The following is a 16,478-nucleotide window of genomic DNA, read 5'->3' as shown; positions in this document are numbered from 1 at the left end:
CTCGATATGGCTGGGACCTGCTCACTTTGGCACTCAGGCCCGGGCTCCCTGGCTCTCTGGGGCTGAGGCAGTTTCCTGGGCCCACCTCCCACCCTGCCCGGGAGGGGCGAAGGCTCACCTACAGAGATGGGCCTGAAGGCCTGGGAGCTGTTCCCCACACTGTTGAGGGCCCGGCACTCGTAAGTCCGGTTGTGTTCCAAGCTCCCCATGGCCAGCAGGCTGTGGACGATCACCTTGTGGAAGGGCTCCCGGCTCAGCACCTGCGAGTGTGAGTCCTCTAGGACTAGCCCTTGGGCCTCATCACACCTGGGAAGAGCAGAGTGTGGCTTAGAGTGTCAGGACACCCCACCACTCGGCCCCTCAGCCTGGGGTGAAGAGGGAGACCAGAGCCACCTACCTATCCATGTGGCTCCTGCACTCTAGCCATGTCACATTGGGCTGGGGGTACCCGGAAGCTTCACAGAGCAGTGCGTCGGAGCCATTGACAACGGTCCACGTGACCCTCACCTCTGGGGGGTCTGAGCAGAAAAGAAGGGGTGGAAGAGGGAGGGATCAGCCCCGGAGGTCCCATGGGCCCTGTCTGACCACTCTGAACCCTCCATGCCCATCTGCAAGCCTCAGGGATGTACAGGCTGCACCAGGGACCTTAGTCTCCAGTAGCCCCTGCCCCCCCCCCACCTGCCGCATCACTCACATCGCAGCGTGAGCTCAAAGGTCAGAGAACTCTCGCCTCCAGTGTTTCTGGCCAGGAAGGAGTAGCGACCGGCCTCCGAGGGCTTCAGACGAGGCAGGGAGAGGATAGAGGTGTACCTGCACAAGGAGAGCAAGCCACCTGGTGTGAACCCCAGTTCTGGTATGGCCCCTGCAAGACAGTGGGCTCAGACAACCTTCCTAAAGGGCTTTGTTTTATTTTTGGTAAAGTGTCCAGGACACAAGGGCCTTGGCTGAGCCAGGGACCCAGGCTGAGTGCCATTAAGACATAGGAAAACCACCAACCCGATTTCCTTAATTGCTTCTCTCATTTGTTTTAAGATTTTATTTATTCATGTGTCAGAGAGAGAGCAAACACAAGCAGGGGGAGCAGCAGGCAGAGGGAGAAGCAGGCTCCCCAGAGAGCAAGGAGCCCCATGCGGGACTCCATCCTAGGACCCTGGGATCACGACCTGAGCTGCCCAGGCCTCCCTGCTTCTCTCATTTGTAAAATGGTTTTGTTCTGAGGTCTAATAGAAATGATGTCCATGAAGTGCCGACACTGGACGGCATATCCCTGGCCTGCACTAAATGTACCTACTTTCACCATCGTCACTAGGCTAAGCAGTCTCTGCTCAAAACACCAGCACCCAGGCTAGCTGCTGTTCCTAAAACACCAGCCCTGCCAGGAGGGACTGTGAGAGAGATGAGAGTCAGGATGTAGCCGAGGGGCTACAGAAACTGGGGTTCAAGTTCTTGCGCTGTCTATCTTAGCTCTTTGATCTTAGACAAGTACTTAACCTCTCTGATCCTTTGCTTCCTTTTCTATGAGGGTGACACTGATGGTAATTCATCCACAGGCTTGGCCTGAAGATTAAAGGGACATGCATTCAGGGTGCTTGGGTGACACTGATGGTAATTCATCCACAGGCTTGGCCTGAAGATTAAAGGGACATACATTCAGGGTGTTTGACACAGAGCCCAACTCATTGTAGCTACGCAGTTCAACGGTGCCCTTTGTTACAGAAGACCCAGAAGCAGATGTGGACAATATAATTTATTCTCAGCTGATTCCAGGTAATTTTTCATTTTTTTTTTCTTAAGCTCTATTTTAGCATTTCCTTAATGGGCATGTATTGTTTAGGTAATAAATAAGTTTTTTTAAATCGATTATAGCATTTAATTATAAATTACACTGGACTAATACATATGGTACTCAAAGGGCACTCTCATTCAGCCAGACCTTTGGAATACAAAACCCCTCTACACATCTACCTCTTTTTTTTTTTTTAAGATTTTATTTATTTATTTGACAGACAGAGATCACAAGCAGGCAGAGAGGCAGGCAGAGAGAGAGGGAAGCAGGCTCCCCGCTGAGCAGAGAGCCCGACTCGGGGCTCGATCCCAGGACCCTGGGACCATGACCTGAGCCGAAGGCAGAGGCTTTAACCCACTGAGCCACCCAGGCGCCCCCACATCTACCTCTTAAGCGGAAAGAATTTAACTTTTTTGCATGACTCAAAGTCACCATATGAACACACCCATCATCACATGAGCTAAATTTTGCGGCTGTTGGGTGCCCAGGCTTATCTGCCCTGTGCCAAATGGCCCCACACTACCGTGTTTTGGGGGATCTCCATGGTTTCTTTCTGCACTGTCCCAGTGCATTTGGACCCCTGAAACCTGTCCGTGGACCAACCCCCTCGCAGAGGTCTATAGACTCCAGATTCAGAACTTCTGCTTTAGACAAAGGGAAGCTAGAAATCCTGACCAGAATGGATGAGAAGGGAACTGAGAGGAGAAAAATGAGGACAAGGGAACATTTTTGTCCAGTTGAACATTTTGTTCTGTTTTGATTCTGACAATTGGCAAACTGGAGGCCAGGCATTCATGAGGTCTGGGCTTCAGGAGCTAGGAAGAGAACCCCAGAGAGTTCTGGAATTGGAAGATGGCTAAGGGATTACCTAGCAAATATCTAGCAAATCCCCAAATAATGGCCAACACGTCTCTTCTCCTGAGTCAGTCATAATGAAAATACTGGCTGAGAGACTGTGTCAAGAAGGACTCCCAGGCTGCACTCGGACCCTGTGGGAAAGGGCTCAACAGCGGATTAGAGATGTCTGTCAAGAGTGTGCGAGGGGAACGGGTTGCACGCACAGCACACGCTTGCTCTCCTTGAGCGCCATGCTCTCATTCAGACACAAGTGGATAAAGAAGCTATCATTTTAACAAATGGTATTGGTGTTCCTCCTGTGGAGAAGGATCTTACGTAGGAAACTACCTGTGAGGCCACTTTGGAGGGGCAAGTGACACCCCGAGGATGTCAGGAGACAGGAAATGGACTTCTAACGTGCTGTGCGTGGGGGAGAAGCCAGATTCTGGAAGTGGAGAGAAGGGAGGAAAGAAGAGATAGAGTCAGATGTCACTTTATGAGAAGCAGTTTGAGTCTGTGGAGAAGAATGAGGGAGAAATTCTCAGGGGTGGGTGACCATAGGCCTTTAAAGAATTTTGATGTATCTGTGATGGTGTGATGTTGATTCTCTCTGCCCCCCAAGCCCATGGCTTACGTGGCAGACTCCCCTGAGCCATCATTATTAGGAGTGAACCTAGGAGTAGAAATCATGGAACAGTGTCTTCTACATTTGGATTGGCCACGAAAGAAGAGACTGATGGGATTCGGAGTTCTCGAGTGAGCATGAGAATGCATGTCCCAGGAAATGGTAGAATTCTTGAGGGGGGCATGGGACTTCTCAAGGATGTGGGACAGAGGGACAAGCCAATTTTGTCCTAGTCAAACACAGATGACTGATATGGAGCTTCTAGAGTCAGGGAAAGTGAGACCCAGAAAGGGGAAGGGATTTGCTCCAGGTCACCAGGAAGGTTGAGACATGACCCAGTCAGTATCCTGCCTTCTGACTGAAGCATTCCCCTTGTGGTTGTGGGGCTATCCCGATGGGAGCTCATAGGTCGTACCTGTATGTGTCCTTCATTGTGACAAAATTGAGCTTGGGCTGGTGGTCAGAGAAAGGTCCCAGATAGGTCCAGTTCAAACCTTGCAGGCCTGGGTAGGCCTCCACCTGGACTTGAAGATTGACCTTCTCACCCACAGTCACCTCCTGGAGGAGGTTCTGCTCGGAGGTCAAGTTCAGGTAGGCTCTCTCTGGAAAGCAGAATACATACAGATCTGGCATTAGTGGGAAGATGTCTCTGTTTGGTTGCTCATTTGGTGATCTACCCATTGATTCAGCCATTCAGCTGGAGGTTTCCTGAGTGCCTACTGTGTGCCAGGCTTATAGCCCCCACCCCTAACCAAAACTCGCCCTCTGATACCTCCCCTCCCACCACTGCCCCACAGAAGTCCAAACTCCTCTCTTTGCTGAGTTCTTGGGAGAACCTGGACAAATTCCTATTCTCCTTGGTACCTCTAGATCCTTATTTATATAACAAAGAGATTGAATATACTTGTGTTGTTACAACTTTTTGAAATTTTTTTCAGTGGCAAAAAAAAAAAAGTCTGCTTTTGTTGTTGTTGTTTTTTGGGGTTTTTTGGACACCCTCACCCATTTCTCCTTCTCCTGCTAATAGTTGGGGCAGTGAAGCTTCCACATCCAGCTCTAAGGGGGCATGTGACCCAGGCCAGCCAATCAAAGTAGCATGTCCCCTTTGGAACAGTAAGTGGTTTGGGGTAAGTCATGAGCCCATAGGTCCTCTGACACTTATTTCCATAGTTTTTGTTGGAGTGCTGGGAAACTAGAGGCCCTAACGTCACTGGGGTTGTCAAGCCCGATGTGACAAGGAGTCCACAAGAAAAATGTAGAGCGAGAGGTAGAGGTGAGAAGCGACGAGTTCTTGTCCTCATCAACTGAACCCCTAGATCCGATTTACCTGATGCTCCTATCCACTGGTTTTTTAGCTAGAAGGCCAATAAAAATCCTCTTGTGATCAGGCTAGCTCAAGTTGATTTCTGCTCCCTATGCCTGAAAAAGTCCAGACTAGTTTCTTCTAAGTAAAGCTTGCATGAATTCAAATCAAGTTGCTTTGGTTGAATCTCACAAAAAGGAGCTATGGCAAGGATCCCCGCTCACTCAGCCTCTCCATGCCTCTCAGGGAAACCCCTGAAAAGCTTTCTTAAGTCTCCAAGACTTTGCAAAAAGCCCTGGACTATATGATCTCTAAGGGTTCCTCTTCTTACTCAGGTCTATGAAACCTAAAGTTCACTCCTGTACCCGGTGATACACCTGCTCTAACGCCCTTATGGCTCCCTATTGCCTCCACCAGACAAAGTGGCATTTAAGCCTCTCTCAATCAAGTCTCCTCTTTATGCCCACGTAGCCAGCCCCCTCTTCCTACACACACACACACACACACACACACTCATCTGGGTCTCTTAACATCCCCTGAACACACCTACACACCACAGTCTTTCCTACCTTGGAGGTTTTGTTCAAGCCATTACCTCCACCAGGAGCCGTGTCCTCTTCCTCTTTTCTATTTAAAGCCTTCTCATCCTTCAAGGCTTATCCCTGTCAGGGGTTTCCGCCCCCCAGTCCAGGCCACAGGGAGCCCTCCCTGCCCTGGACTCCTGCGCCCCTTCTGGACTACACATTGATTAGGCACCACGTCTAAGCTACTTCCGGCATCTGCTTCTCCCTTTGGGTAGCCATCCTCTCTGTCCAACTAGCCTGTGAGCTTTCAGGGCAAGGCTTCTTTCCTCTTCTCTCTCACCCCCTCGGCCATCTATCTGTCTACCCGTTCTCCATTCATCCTCCCGCGACCTCCACCACCACTGCTTCAATCAAGCCACTCTCTCCTCTAGTTTGGATAATCACAGTAGCCTCCTGCCTTGTCCCCCTGCTTCCACCGTCCACACAGCACGGGAAAGCCATGTTAAATCTTATTACATGCAAGTCAGATGGTATCACACTCCATTACTCAGACCCTCCCATGGCGCCCCATCTCTCTCAAGGGGAGAAGACCCAAGACCTTCCGTTGGCTTCCAGGCCCCTTTGAAACTGCCACCTCTCCCACTCACCCCTCTGATCTCACTGAGCCCCACCCTGGCCACACTGGCCGGCTCGTTCCTTGCACACGGCAAGCACAGTGCCGCTTGCCCTCTGCCCGGGGCGCCGTGCTGCCACACACCTGCAAGCTTACCCATCCACCAGCTTCACGCCATGGCTCAGATGGCAGCTGACCGGTGAGACCGTCCTTGAGGACGCCCTATTTTATTTTATTTTTTTTTTAAGATTTTATTTATTTATTTGACAGACAGAGATTACAAGTAGGCAGAGAGGCAGGCAGAGAGAGAGGAGGAAGCAGGCTCCCTGCTGAGCAGAGAGCCCGATGCAGGGCTCGATCCCAGGACCCTGGGATCATGACCTGAGCTGAAGACAGAGGCTTTAACCCACTGAGCCACCCAGGCGCCCCGAGGATGCCCTATTTTAAACAGCAAACCCTAGAGAACTGATTTCGTCTCCAGAATTTATGTCTGCTCATTGCTGCTCTTTCCCCAGGTGGAGCACAAAATTCCCATGGGCAGGGGCCTCCGTGTTTGCAGCCATGTCCTCAGCCTTCCAGAGCAGTGTCTGGCCAGAAGTGGGCACGAACACAAACACGGAATGTCTGCTGTACCCGGGCTGTGGGAAACACTCAGGCTCAGAGCCCTCCGCTGGGCAAAAATTCGCTATGCTCCTCTCCTCCTTCACAGCGCATGGCTCCCAGTGCAGGATGGGGGCCACGGTGGAGCTCACATTGACCGCAAGCCTCGTGCAGTGCCGCTGCTCTCGGGGGGTGATGGTCATGCGTGCTCTCCCCGACACCCCTCTGTCTCCCATAACATTGAACACACGAGGCATGGCCAGAGGGCAATCACTCAGCCTGTCTTGACCTCGAGAAACACCCCCTTAGCTTGCCCAGCCTCCAATCTCCCATCCAAAGCATAGGACATTGGACTGGGCTTCTCAGATGACCTCTCCTGTGCACACTTAGTGTTTATTCTGGGCCAGAGTAGATAGATAGATAGATAGATAGATAGACAGATTCACTTAATTCTCACAGCTATGAGATAGTGACTGCTAGGAGTGTGGGCTGCTGGCCACCAAGATGTACCCCACCACACAGTTTGATCCCGTCACTCTCTCTCCAACTCTCAATGACTTTCCAACAGGATGGGCTGCAAACCACTGCCCGCTTTACCGTCTGGATGCTGTCTCCATCCCTGCTTCTCTCTGGCCACATGTCACACCACTCACAGCCCTGCCATGGGCAGCTTTTCTCCACGTCTCTTTCCCTTTGGGCCTTCCACATGCTGTTCTCTTGCCTGTCCTTTCCTACTCTTCTGCCTCGCTAACCTACCTCTGTTCTTTTGGGCCTAGCTTAGGCCACTTTGTCCAAGCTGGGCCTGGGCGGGGGGTTGGGGGGAGACGGGCTTGGTGTTCCCAGCAACCCCGCGCTTCCTGCATGATCTCGCGGGGTGAGCATTGTCTGCTCCTGTGTCCGCGTGATATGGTTGTTCCAGGCATGAAGGATGAATGAAGGAGAGAACAGCAGTCTAATAGGGAGCCCTGGAGGCCAGTCACAAAACAGAAGGCAGTAATGCCCTGTACGAGCTCTGGGAGGGGAGCGAGGGATTCTGGGGAAGGATCTGGGAAGGCTCCCAGTGGTGTGGCTCCCTAGCCAGGGCCAGGACCTTGTCTCTGCATTGTCCACCATCAGCTCCCTCCTTCCCAATCTCTGTACACATTCCCTCACCCCAGGATCCCTAGAAGCCCTCCCCCATCACCCTGATGCTCACCTACCACCCGGAAGACCATGGACGTGGAGTTGATGCCTCGGACATTGGTGGCCACACAGGAGTAGTTGCCGGCATCTTGGAAGTCTACGTGATCGAGCTCAAGGGTCAGGACCTTTTGGTACTGGTTACCTTGGAAGTCGGATTGTTGAGGGATTGTGAGCTGTAGTCAGAAGGAGTGAAAATGGGATAGCAGCATTGTTTAGGAATTAGAAAACTCTGAGTTCGAATTGTCAGCCTTTCAAGATTACTATCTGCCTTTCCTTGGGCAAGGGACTGAACTCTGAGCCTCAGTCTTCATCTGTAAAATGGGATGAACACCAGCCCATGCTCCTAGGGTTGTAGTGAAGAATAACGAGCTATTGCTTGTAAATGGGGGTAGACACAGCGGGGAAGGGAGGAGCTCTTAGAAGCTGCCCGATGCCATTTGGGGATACTCCCTCTGCTTCCCCCTCTCCTCGTCTTTCTGAAATGGACTTTATATTCCTGGGCTTCAAGGTGGCCAAGGAACCCCTTGCTAAGTCAGAGGTGAACTGACCTCTGGTTCTTGTCTACAGGCTGGGGCAAAGTTCATGGGTCAGCGAGGAAGAGTACCACCTCCCCCTCCCCAACAATAATCAGTGGCATGAGCCCAAGTCCTGGTTTTGAATTAGTTATTGACTGGCAGTAAGATCTTAGGGCCTGGGTTGTGCCCTCAGTCCAGAGAACCAGCTGGTAGCGGGGCTGGGGCGCCATCCTGCAGTGCCTGGTGTGCAGGGAAGATGGGCTCCTTTCTTCCCCCTGTTGTCTCCCCATGGACTGACCTTGGTGTCTCCATGTTGGAGGAAGACATCAAAGTTAACATCAACGTTGCTGGCTGAGCACACGATCTTGGCAGTCTCTCCCTGAATCCGTACCAGCTCTGCAGGTTCCAGTGTCAAGGTCGGGGGCCCTGGGATGACTGAGGTCAGGGGAAGCGACCCATGAACACCCAGGCTGGAGCTGTCATCACTCTGCTCCCTGCCACAAGCCAGAAACTGGCTGGGGCCTCCCCACGTCCCCTCGAAAATCCTGGAAGGCAGCCCGGAGGCCTTGTCTTTGAAACAGACTCTGAGAAGTCCACTCCCCTTTGTCTCACCAGTCTCACCCTGTGTTCTGCTCTGGGCACCTGCAACACCCACCTAGAAGGCCCCCGCTTCCCCTCGGACCCCCGCACAATGCAGCCTCCTTGAAGCAGTCCGAGGGGGCTCTTAGGAACGTGCATCTCCTGGGCCAGTATCCAGTGGCTTCCCATCACTCTTGGAATGCAAGCCCAGGCCCGTGACCGACCCCCCAAGCACCTGCCGCCTCATGCTCATGCCCCACTCTGCAACCTCACTGGCATTCCCACCAGAAACTGCACACTCGACCCCCCTCCTGGAGTGCTCTTCCTTCCACACCGGGAGCCGGCAGCTGCTTTCACCCTCCAGATCTGCTCTGAGAAGCCTTCTGTGACCGGTCAGCTGGGTGAGCCTCCCCCCGCCCATACACATCCAGCTTTCTCCAGCACGACTTCTTGTGGATCTGTTGGCCCGTTATTTGCTCTCTCTATTCTGTCTCCCCCTGGAAGATGATGCTATCCCCAGAGGCTTGTACAGTGCCTGATGCAGAGCAGGCATTGAATTCAAGTTCATGGCTATTGCTTATGTTGAAAGATGATCTAATCCAGTTTCTCAAGGCCCAGAGACTCTAAGAGACTCATCCAAGGTCACCAAGGGCCCAGGGCTCTGCCAGATGGAGTGCGGGGGAAAGAGACCTAATAGCCCCCGTGCCCACATGGTGGGGTCCCTTGACTTCCCGAACAGGTTTCATGGCTTCAGAGCCCAGACATTGTTGCCTGCCACATGGCTGTGACCCTGGCCCTCGTTGCAGGAACCTGATTCCTATATTAAGCCAGGTGTCAAGCCTGGGGCCCTGCATACTCATGCCGAGCCTTTCAGAAATGAGAATCCTGTGTACCTACCTAGCCGGGGCAAGGGGGAGACTTCACACCATTGTCACCTCCACCATGAGAGCTGTCGCGTGCACCCACCCATACTATCCCAGGCTGTCTCTTTCTGCCCAGCACACCTTGCCTGTCTTGCCCCCGCAGGCGCCCCATGGATGACCATGGTGCAGTTGGAAGGAAGAAGTGAAAGAAGAGGGATGGTCTGTTGTTCCCCATCAGGCCCGGGGCCTCCCTTGGCTCCCGTGTCTGCCGGCTCTCCGGCCCTGCCCTCTGCCCTGGCCCGTCCCTCCCAGCCCCATGCACCTTTCTGCACTTTCAGCCAGATGCTCATCGATGTCACCGTGCTGCCGCCTACCCGGGCGCTGCATTGGTAGCCGTGGGTCTCCATGAACTGGGCCTTGTGGATGGTGAAGCCGTACCAGGGCGAGAAGGAGTAGTTGGTTTGGCGCAGGACGGGCCGGCCACGCACCCGTGTCAGTGAGACGCCGGCCTCCAATGCGGGGTCGGTGAGCAGGCAGGGCAGCAATGCGTCCTGACCTTCCATCACCGTCACCTCCTCGGCCAGCACCTTCCAAGGCCGGACAGGGTCTGAGGTAGAGGGATACAGGGTTACAACTGCCCTCACTTCACCAGGCTAAGCGGTGCCTGGACCCTGGGGACGGGGAGGCTCAGAGAGGCTGATGGTTTGCCTGAGGTCACACTATGTACCAGAGCAGTCCCGCGGATGCTTCTGAGTGGGGGGCACTGGAGCCAGACTCAGTCCCCCTACTTGGTGCTGGGTGACTTTGGACAAATGACTCAACCTGTCTGAGCCTTTGGAAAATGGGCATAATCGTGGCACCTATGTCACATGGTTGCTTTGAGAACTACATTGAATTGAAAGCACTGCCACCGGACATGGTCAAAGGCAGGCCCTCGCTTGGGGTGGAGCTGCTTTACTGTGGTTGCTAATGTTGGGGCCCAGCCCTCTTGCCCATTCTTGCTGGGGCCTGTTGGGCCAGGCATCTTGGGAGTGAGTGGGCCCAGAGTCCTCACCTTTGACATAGAGGTGAATGGTGGCGCTGTCCCCAAGTGGGCCTCCGGTCTCCGTGCAGCGATAGGTCCCAGTGTTTAGGAAGGTGGCATTATTCGTGGTCAGGGTGCTGCTGGGGGCCTCAGCATCCAGGTTCCAGTAGGGGAAGATGGGGCCGTCCCATTCCACGCTGCCGTTGCCCACACAATGCAGGGTCACCGTCGTGCCTGGCTCCACGACCAGCTCAGGGCCGCTGGGTTCTATCACGGGGACTCCTTGAACTGGTGGGGGGGGGGTGGTGAATAGGGGACAGAAGTGAGCCCTGAGGAGACACGCACTGGTCTGATGATCCTAGCCTCTGAGGTCCTCCTGGCAGGAGATGTGCGGTGCTGGGGTTTAGCTGTGACTGGGGGTCACCTTGAGCAAGTCCTGGCCCTCTCTGTCATTTGCTCAGCCCCCCATTTCCAATCTGCTCAGGGAGGGCCCGATGTCCAGCAGCCCCATCCTCCAAGAAACGGGCACTGGGAGCTTTCTGGGCACCCAGGCAGCTGCTGTCCCGCGGGTCCTCCCCAGCCTCCCGCCTCAGCCTTCCCAGCTGTGACTGCAACGTCCTCCCCACGGGCGGACCCTTTCGGCCCCGTGTACAAAATGCGCTGTGTCCCTAGTTCCAAACCCAGGACCTGGCTCAAAGCAGGGGGCTCGATCAAGCAATGGAAAAAACAAGGGAATGGAATGTTCTTGGCAAAGTCCTCCGACTTGATCCATATTGGGAAAAAGAGAAGGGTTGTGGGATGTCGGCCCAGCAGAGTTAGAAGGGTACCGGGTCTTGTGTCGTGCCCACTCCCACCACTGGATGTCTGCCCTGCCTCACAGTGGGACGGCTCAGGGGCTCTATGCTGTGGTTGCCCCACCTGCAAAGTGGGGGCAATACTTGTGCACATTTTTCGGGATGCCAGGAGGATTGAGCGCAATGCGAGGCCTTTGGAACCTCATCTGTCACCAAATAAATACTCCGTAAGGGCGGCTCGGCAGCCGAGCCCAGCACGCGGCACTGCTGTGTTTACCAGGAAGCCAATCTCTTTTAAGGAAAATTTTCTTGAAGGAAAAAAGAGAACTTGAAACCCCTATCAGGCCCTCCGGGAAGAAGGCCCGTTGCCTCTGCCGTGTCAGCATTTCTCCAGGCCTAAAATAGGGGCAAAGGAGGGAAGTGAGAGCTGATTCAAGGCCTTGGAGGGGCAGCCAGGCGCCCCCCGAGCCCGTGTGGGCGGAAGCACATTGCTGGTGTCCAGCCCGGCCCCTAGTTTCCGCTCAGCCTGCAGCCCTTCTCACTTCTGTTTCCTGGCCCTCCTGGCTACTGTCCCCTCTCCCACAGAGAGACCCCCAGAAGACGGAGGGCCACCTGCAGCACACTGGAACATTCTGGGCTGTAGGGCCCGGCTCTGCCACTGACCAGCTGGGTGTCCCCACTGAATCCGATCCCTCCACTCCGGGGACAGGGTCCTGGATTCTGCTGCCCCAGGGCTTCAGCTGAATTCACGGTTCTCCACCGTCCTGCACAAAAGTGGCCAAAGTGGGTTTTTTCCTCCCATCCTCACCACAGACTGCAGACCTGGAAAGATTTCTCTGTCGAGTTCTCCCAGGATGGCCTCATTAGTGTTTTGCTGTTATACCATCGAGAGGGGTTGGCCTCGCTGCCTGAACTTCCAGTCAGCATAAAGAATCCAGCGCACTGGTGAACATTGCCAAGGCCAACACCTGGGGGTTGTGTCCGCGTTGGGCCCCGTGACCCCCAGGGAGAGGGGCAAGCGTCATTTCTGTCAGGCTGTGGGCGAATCCCAGCCGAGCTGCAGCAACGCGGGTTCCTGGCTGGGACTTGACGGCAGGGACGAGCTCGGGCTGTGGGGTCACATCCACACGGCCTGACATTTGGTTCTCCCTTCCGCTGGGTGCGTTGCTTACCCTCTCTGGCCCTCAGGCTACTCTTCCTTCTAATGGGAATGGTCCCTTTCCTCCTGGGAGGTCCCAGGAGGATTCAGGGAGGCCATAGCGGCCCCAGGCCCGGTCCACCCCTCTTGCCCTGGGCTACTGCTTGTTGTGACATTTCTAACCTCCCTTTTGATCCTGACACTCTAGTATCTAAAGTTTTAAACTTTTTTAATTTTTTAATTTTATTTTTAAAGTAGGCTCCGTGCCCAGTGTGGACCCCAGCGTAGAGTTTGAACTCACGACCCTGAGATGAAGACCTGAGCTGAGATCCAGAGTCAGACGCTTAACCGCCTAAGCCAAAAGTTCTTAACTTTTCAAGGTCACAGTCTCATTCGAGGTCTCAGATTCTGTGATTCTCGCTGGGTTCCGCTTCCGCACCCACCCGGTCTTAGTGGCACCTTCTCCTTCCCCTCCCCTGCCCTGTCCCTCTAGCCCCTGTCTTGGCCTCCTGGAAATGTGGTCAGAGCAATGTGTCCTGTTTTGTCCTGTCCTGTTGTCCCGGATATTCACGCAGGGCCAGGCTGACACCCTCCACTTCTGCCCCTAACTTCCCCCTGCTGGTTTGGCTGGCGGGAAGAGAAAGACAGCTCAGGCCCATCCTCCTTGCGGGTGGGGGCTGGGGCTTGGCGGACACTGACCAAGGTCGCCTTCTGTGCCTGTCTCTCGTCTCAGCTCCCAGAACTGAGATGCGGCCCAAACTCCACTCCTCTCCCTCAACACTGCACCCATACTGCACGCCAAAGCCTGGCACATAGCCCCTCCTCAGCTTAGGATCTTAGCGGGCCTCTCCCCAACTCTAGGGTGTTTGGAACCTGGCCCTTGACTCCCTCACGGCCGCCCCTGCACCCCTACTCTCTCACCACTGGTCTGTGGGGCTGAAACCTGAGGCTTCTAGCCTGCTGCCTCCTATCTTCTTTCTTCTGGGTCTAGATGCCGGACAACCTTTCCACCTCCCAACAGTGCCCCACAAGCAGGTGCTGGGTGGGCAGATAGGACAAGGCAGTGAAATAAAACCCATGGGACTGGGGCGCCTGGGTGGCTCAGTGGGTTAAAGCCTCTGCCTTCGGCTCAGGTCATGATCTCAGGGTCCTGGGATCGAGCCCCACATCGGGATCTTTGCTCAGCGGGGAGCCTTCTTCCTTTCCTCTCTCCTTGACTGCCTCTCTGCCTACTTGTGATCTCTGTCTGTCAAATGAATAAATAAAAAAATCTTAAAAAAAAAAAAAAAACATGGGACTTTCTGGAGAGAGGGGAACAGTTTCTGTCCTCATTAGGGTGGTGGGTACCCAAGCACAAGGATTTGTCAAACCTCATCAGGCTTAAGAATCTTAGCATTCTACTGTATGCAAATTACATCTCAGTAACAGAACAGATGCTCAAGCCCAGAAGATTGACGGGGCCACAAAAAGACCTTCAGCAGGCCGTCTCTTCACTGGGGTCCAGATACATCTTCTTCCCAGGGTCCTGCAGCCCCAGAACTATGGGGAGGCCAGAGCTGAGGCTGCCTTCCCATCTCACCCCACCCCACCCCATCATGGCCTAAGATCCCCCAAAATAAGCATGTGATAAAATATAACTGAAGCTACCAGCCAAGCAGCCAGCCCCTCCCTTCCAGTGAGGTGCCCTCCTGGGATGAAGTCCGCCAGGGCTTCTGCCACCGGAGCTGGAGGTGGGACGGGGGCCGCCACACAGCTCTCTGTGCCGAGGCCCGGCAGCCTGTGTCTGGGAGCACTCTAGCCAGGGAGACCCGCACTGCCCTCCCCCCAGGCCCTCCTCTAGTCCTCCTCTACTCTCCTCCCAAATTTACCTCACCCCAGCCCTGGGCCAGAGAGGCTAACCTCTTATCTCCCTTCCAGCCCCTTACCTACGCCTCCCAAGGAATGACTGCTGCCCCCTCGGGCCTTTCTGAGTCGGGTCCTGCCTGCTCTCTAAGGCTCACAGGCTGGGAGCTGGCACAGCCGTCAGGAGCTCTCTACGGCCTCCCGATCTCCTAGGAGCTTGTTAGAAATGCAGAATCTCACGTTGTACCTGGGACCTACTGAGTCAAAATGCACATTGTAACAAGATCCCCAGGGAATCTGTGTGCAGAGTGGAGTCTGAAAAGCATTCTTTAGTCCAGCTCACCACGGCCCCCAACACCTGCCATTGAATAGATGGGGACACTGAAGTCCTTTGGCATCAGGGGCTTGTTCAGGACACGTGGGGAGACCGCCTCTGAGCTGGGACAGATCCGCAGCCCTGGTGGAGCTGGTTCCACCCCATACACACCCTCTTCCCTCCACGGCCTTTCCAAAGCAGACACACTCGAACCTGTGGTCCAGAGCGGCGACACCTGGGGACGGGCAAGGTTTTACGGGATCCTTGCACAGCGGTCTTCCCTGTCACGCATCCCCCCCAACGCGCGGAGTCCCCACTTTTGCTCTTACCATGCCAAGTTGTGGCCCCCAGCAGGACCAGCAGAGCCCCTGGGCCCATGGCCTCAGCGGGGAGGTGGCAGGCTGATGCGGGGCTGAGGGGTGGGCAAGGCACGGGGGGGTCTCAGCTTCTAGCTCCACGGGGACCAGGACCGCTGGGCACACGTCCCTCTCTGCTGTACTAGCTGTTTCTCTTGTTTTCCTCTTCCTCCTCCTCCTTGGGCCGATCCCCTTCTTCCCCTTTTAGCTAGGCAAGGCAACCACAGAGTTTGGAAATCTTGGGTCTTCAGAAGAAAACAAAGCCATGACCCCCAGAGGGAGGGGTTGGAGACTGGGACAGGGCCAGCCTGAGCCTGGGGGAGCTGGCTAAGTGTAGGGCCCTTCTGATGCCACCTCCAAAGGATCCTGGGAGAACAGACATGCCCAAGGTCAAGCAGTCAGTGGCACAAATGGGGGAGTCTCCAGGGTGACCAGGCAGCTTTGGCTTAGCCAAAAGCAAAGTTTGGTGTTCTGGGAGAGCCTGATGATAGAAGCAAGAAGCTTCCATTTCCAGGACTCTCTGCAGCTAAGCCCTTTACATTCACTGTTTCCTCCAGTTCCATAGAACCTTTATGTAATGGGCACTGCTGCCATTCCCATTTTGCAAATGGAAAAACTGAGGCTCAGAGAGATCAAACACCTTAAACTTACCCATAGTTACAGGGCTACCAAGTGGCAGAAGTGGGATTTGGATCTGGACAGCCTGATTGTAGAACTTTTTTTTACATCACTTAAGTTATTTTTTTAAAAAGATTTCATTTATTTATTTGACAGACAGAGATCACAAGTAGGCAGACAGGCAGGCAGAGAGAGAGAGGAGGAAGCAGGCTCCCCACCAAGCAGAGAGCCCAATGCGGGGTTTGATCCCAGGACCCCGGGATCATGACCTGAGCCGAAGGCAGAGGCTTTAACCCACTGAGCCACCCAGGTGCCCCTTAAGTTACTTTTTGTTTGTTTTTATGAAGAGTCTAATTTTGCTGCTGTATTTCTTCAGAAAAATAACATTCCTCTGCTCCTTCCTTTCCTGCAGTCAATTGTTTTTACCCCTTTTAACGGATTCCCTTAGAGTTTTCCTCCTTATTTCTAAATAACATGGTTGTGAAGTTATTTCTTGAAACTAAAAAAATTCCCATATAACATCGATCCAGGAAAATGACTAGTCTTTCCATGTCCAGGTATATGTGATATATTTTATATATACATTTTTTTCCCAGGAAAGTGTTTTGAACCTCAAGTAACCATGAATACCAACCAAAACTGACTCAAGAAGAAATAGAAAATCTGAATAGACTTATAACTAATAAAGAGATTAAATCAATAAACAAAACCCCCCCAACAAAGAAAAACCCACGACCAGATGGCTTCACTGGTAAATTCTACAAACTACTTAAAGAATTTACCTCCCCAAAAAAGAATTTACTCCCATTCTTCTCAAACTCATTCAAAAAATAGAAGATGAGGGAATACTTTTCAACTCATTCTATGAAGACAGCATTACCTTGATACTGAAGCCAGATGAAAACATCCCAAGAAAATAAAACTACAGACCAATGTCCCTGATGAGCATAAATGTAAACTTAC

At 53.6% G+C, this 16,478-nt stretch overlaps 1 protein-coding gene across 1 annotated transcript in view; it reads right to left on the bottom strand.

The window, feature by feature from the left end:
* CSF1R (colony stimulating factor 1 receptor) overlaps window positions 1–15,076 on the bottom strand; it is a 30,243-nt gene extending 15,167 nt beyond the window's left edge. Inside the window, exons 1-9 of the mRNA XM_080804094.1 lie at window positions 14,871–15,076; window positions 10,482–10,739; window positions 9,750–10,034; window positions 8,284–8,420; window positions 7,484–7,643; window positions 3,664–3,850; window positions 695–810; window positions 398–518; window positions 119–306 (exon numbers count right to left, since the gene is read on the bottom strand). Coding sequence (XP_080660220.1) covers window positions 119–306; window positions 398–518; window positions 695–810; window positions 3,664–3,850; window positions 7,484–7,643; window positions 8,284–8,420; window positions 9,750–10,034; window positions 10,482–10,739; window positions 14,871–14,919 — 1,501 coding nt within the window. The 5' untranslated portion in view covers window positions 14,920–15,076. The remainder of the gene's footprint in view (window positions 1–118; window positions 307–397; window positions 519–694; window positions 811–3,663; window positions 3,851–7,483; window positions 7,644–8,283; window positions 8,421–9,749; window positions 10,035–10,481; window positions 10,740–14,870) is intronic.
* Window positions 15,077–16,478: the final 1,402 nt, after the last annotated feature.

The sequence above is a fragment of the Martes martes genome, assembly GCF_963455335.1.
Source record: "Martes martes genome assembly, chromosome: 5".
Classification (NCBI taxonomy): domain Eukaryota; kingdom Metazoa; phylum Chordata; class Mammalia; order Carnivora; family Mustelidae; genus Martes; species Martes martes.
This window is presented reverse-complemented; position numbering and strand designations above follow the sequence as displayed.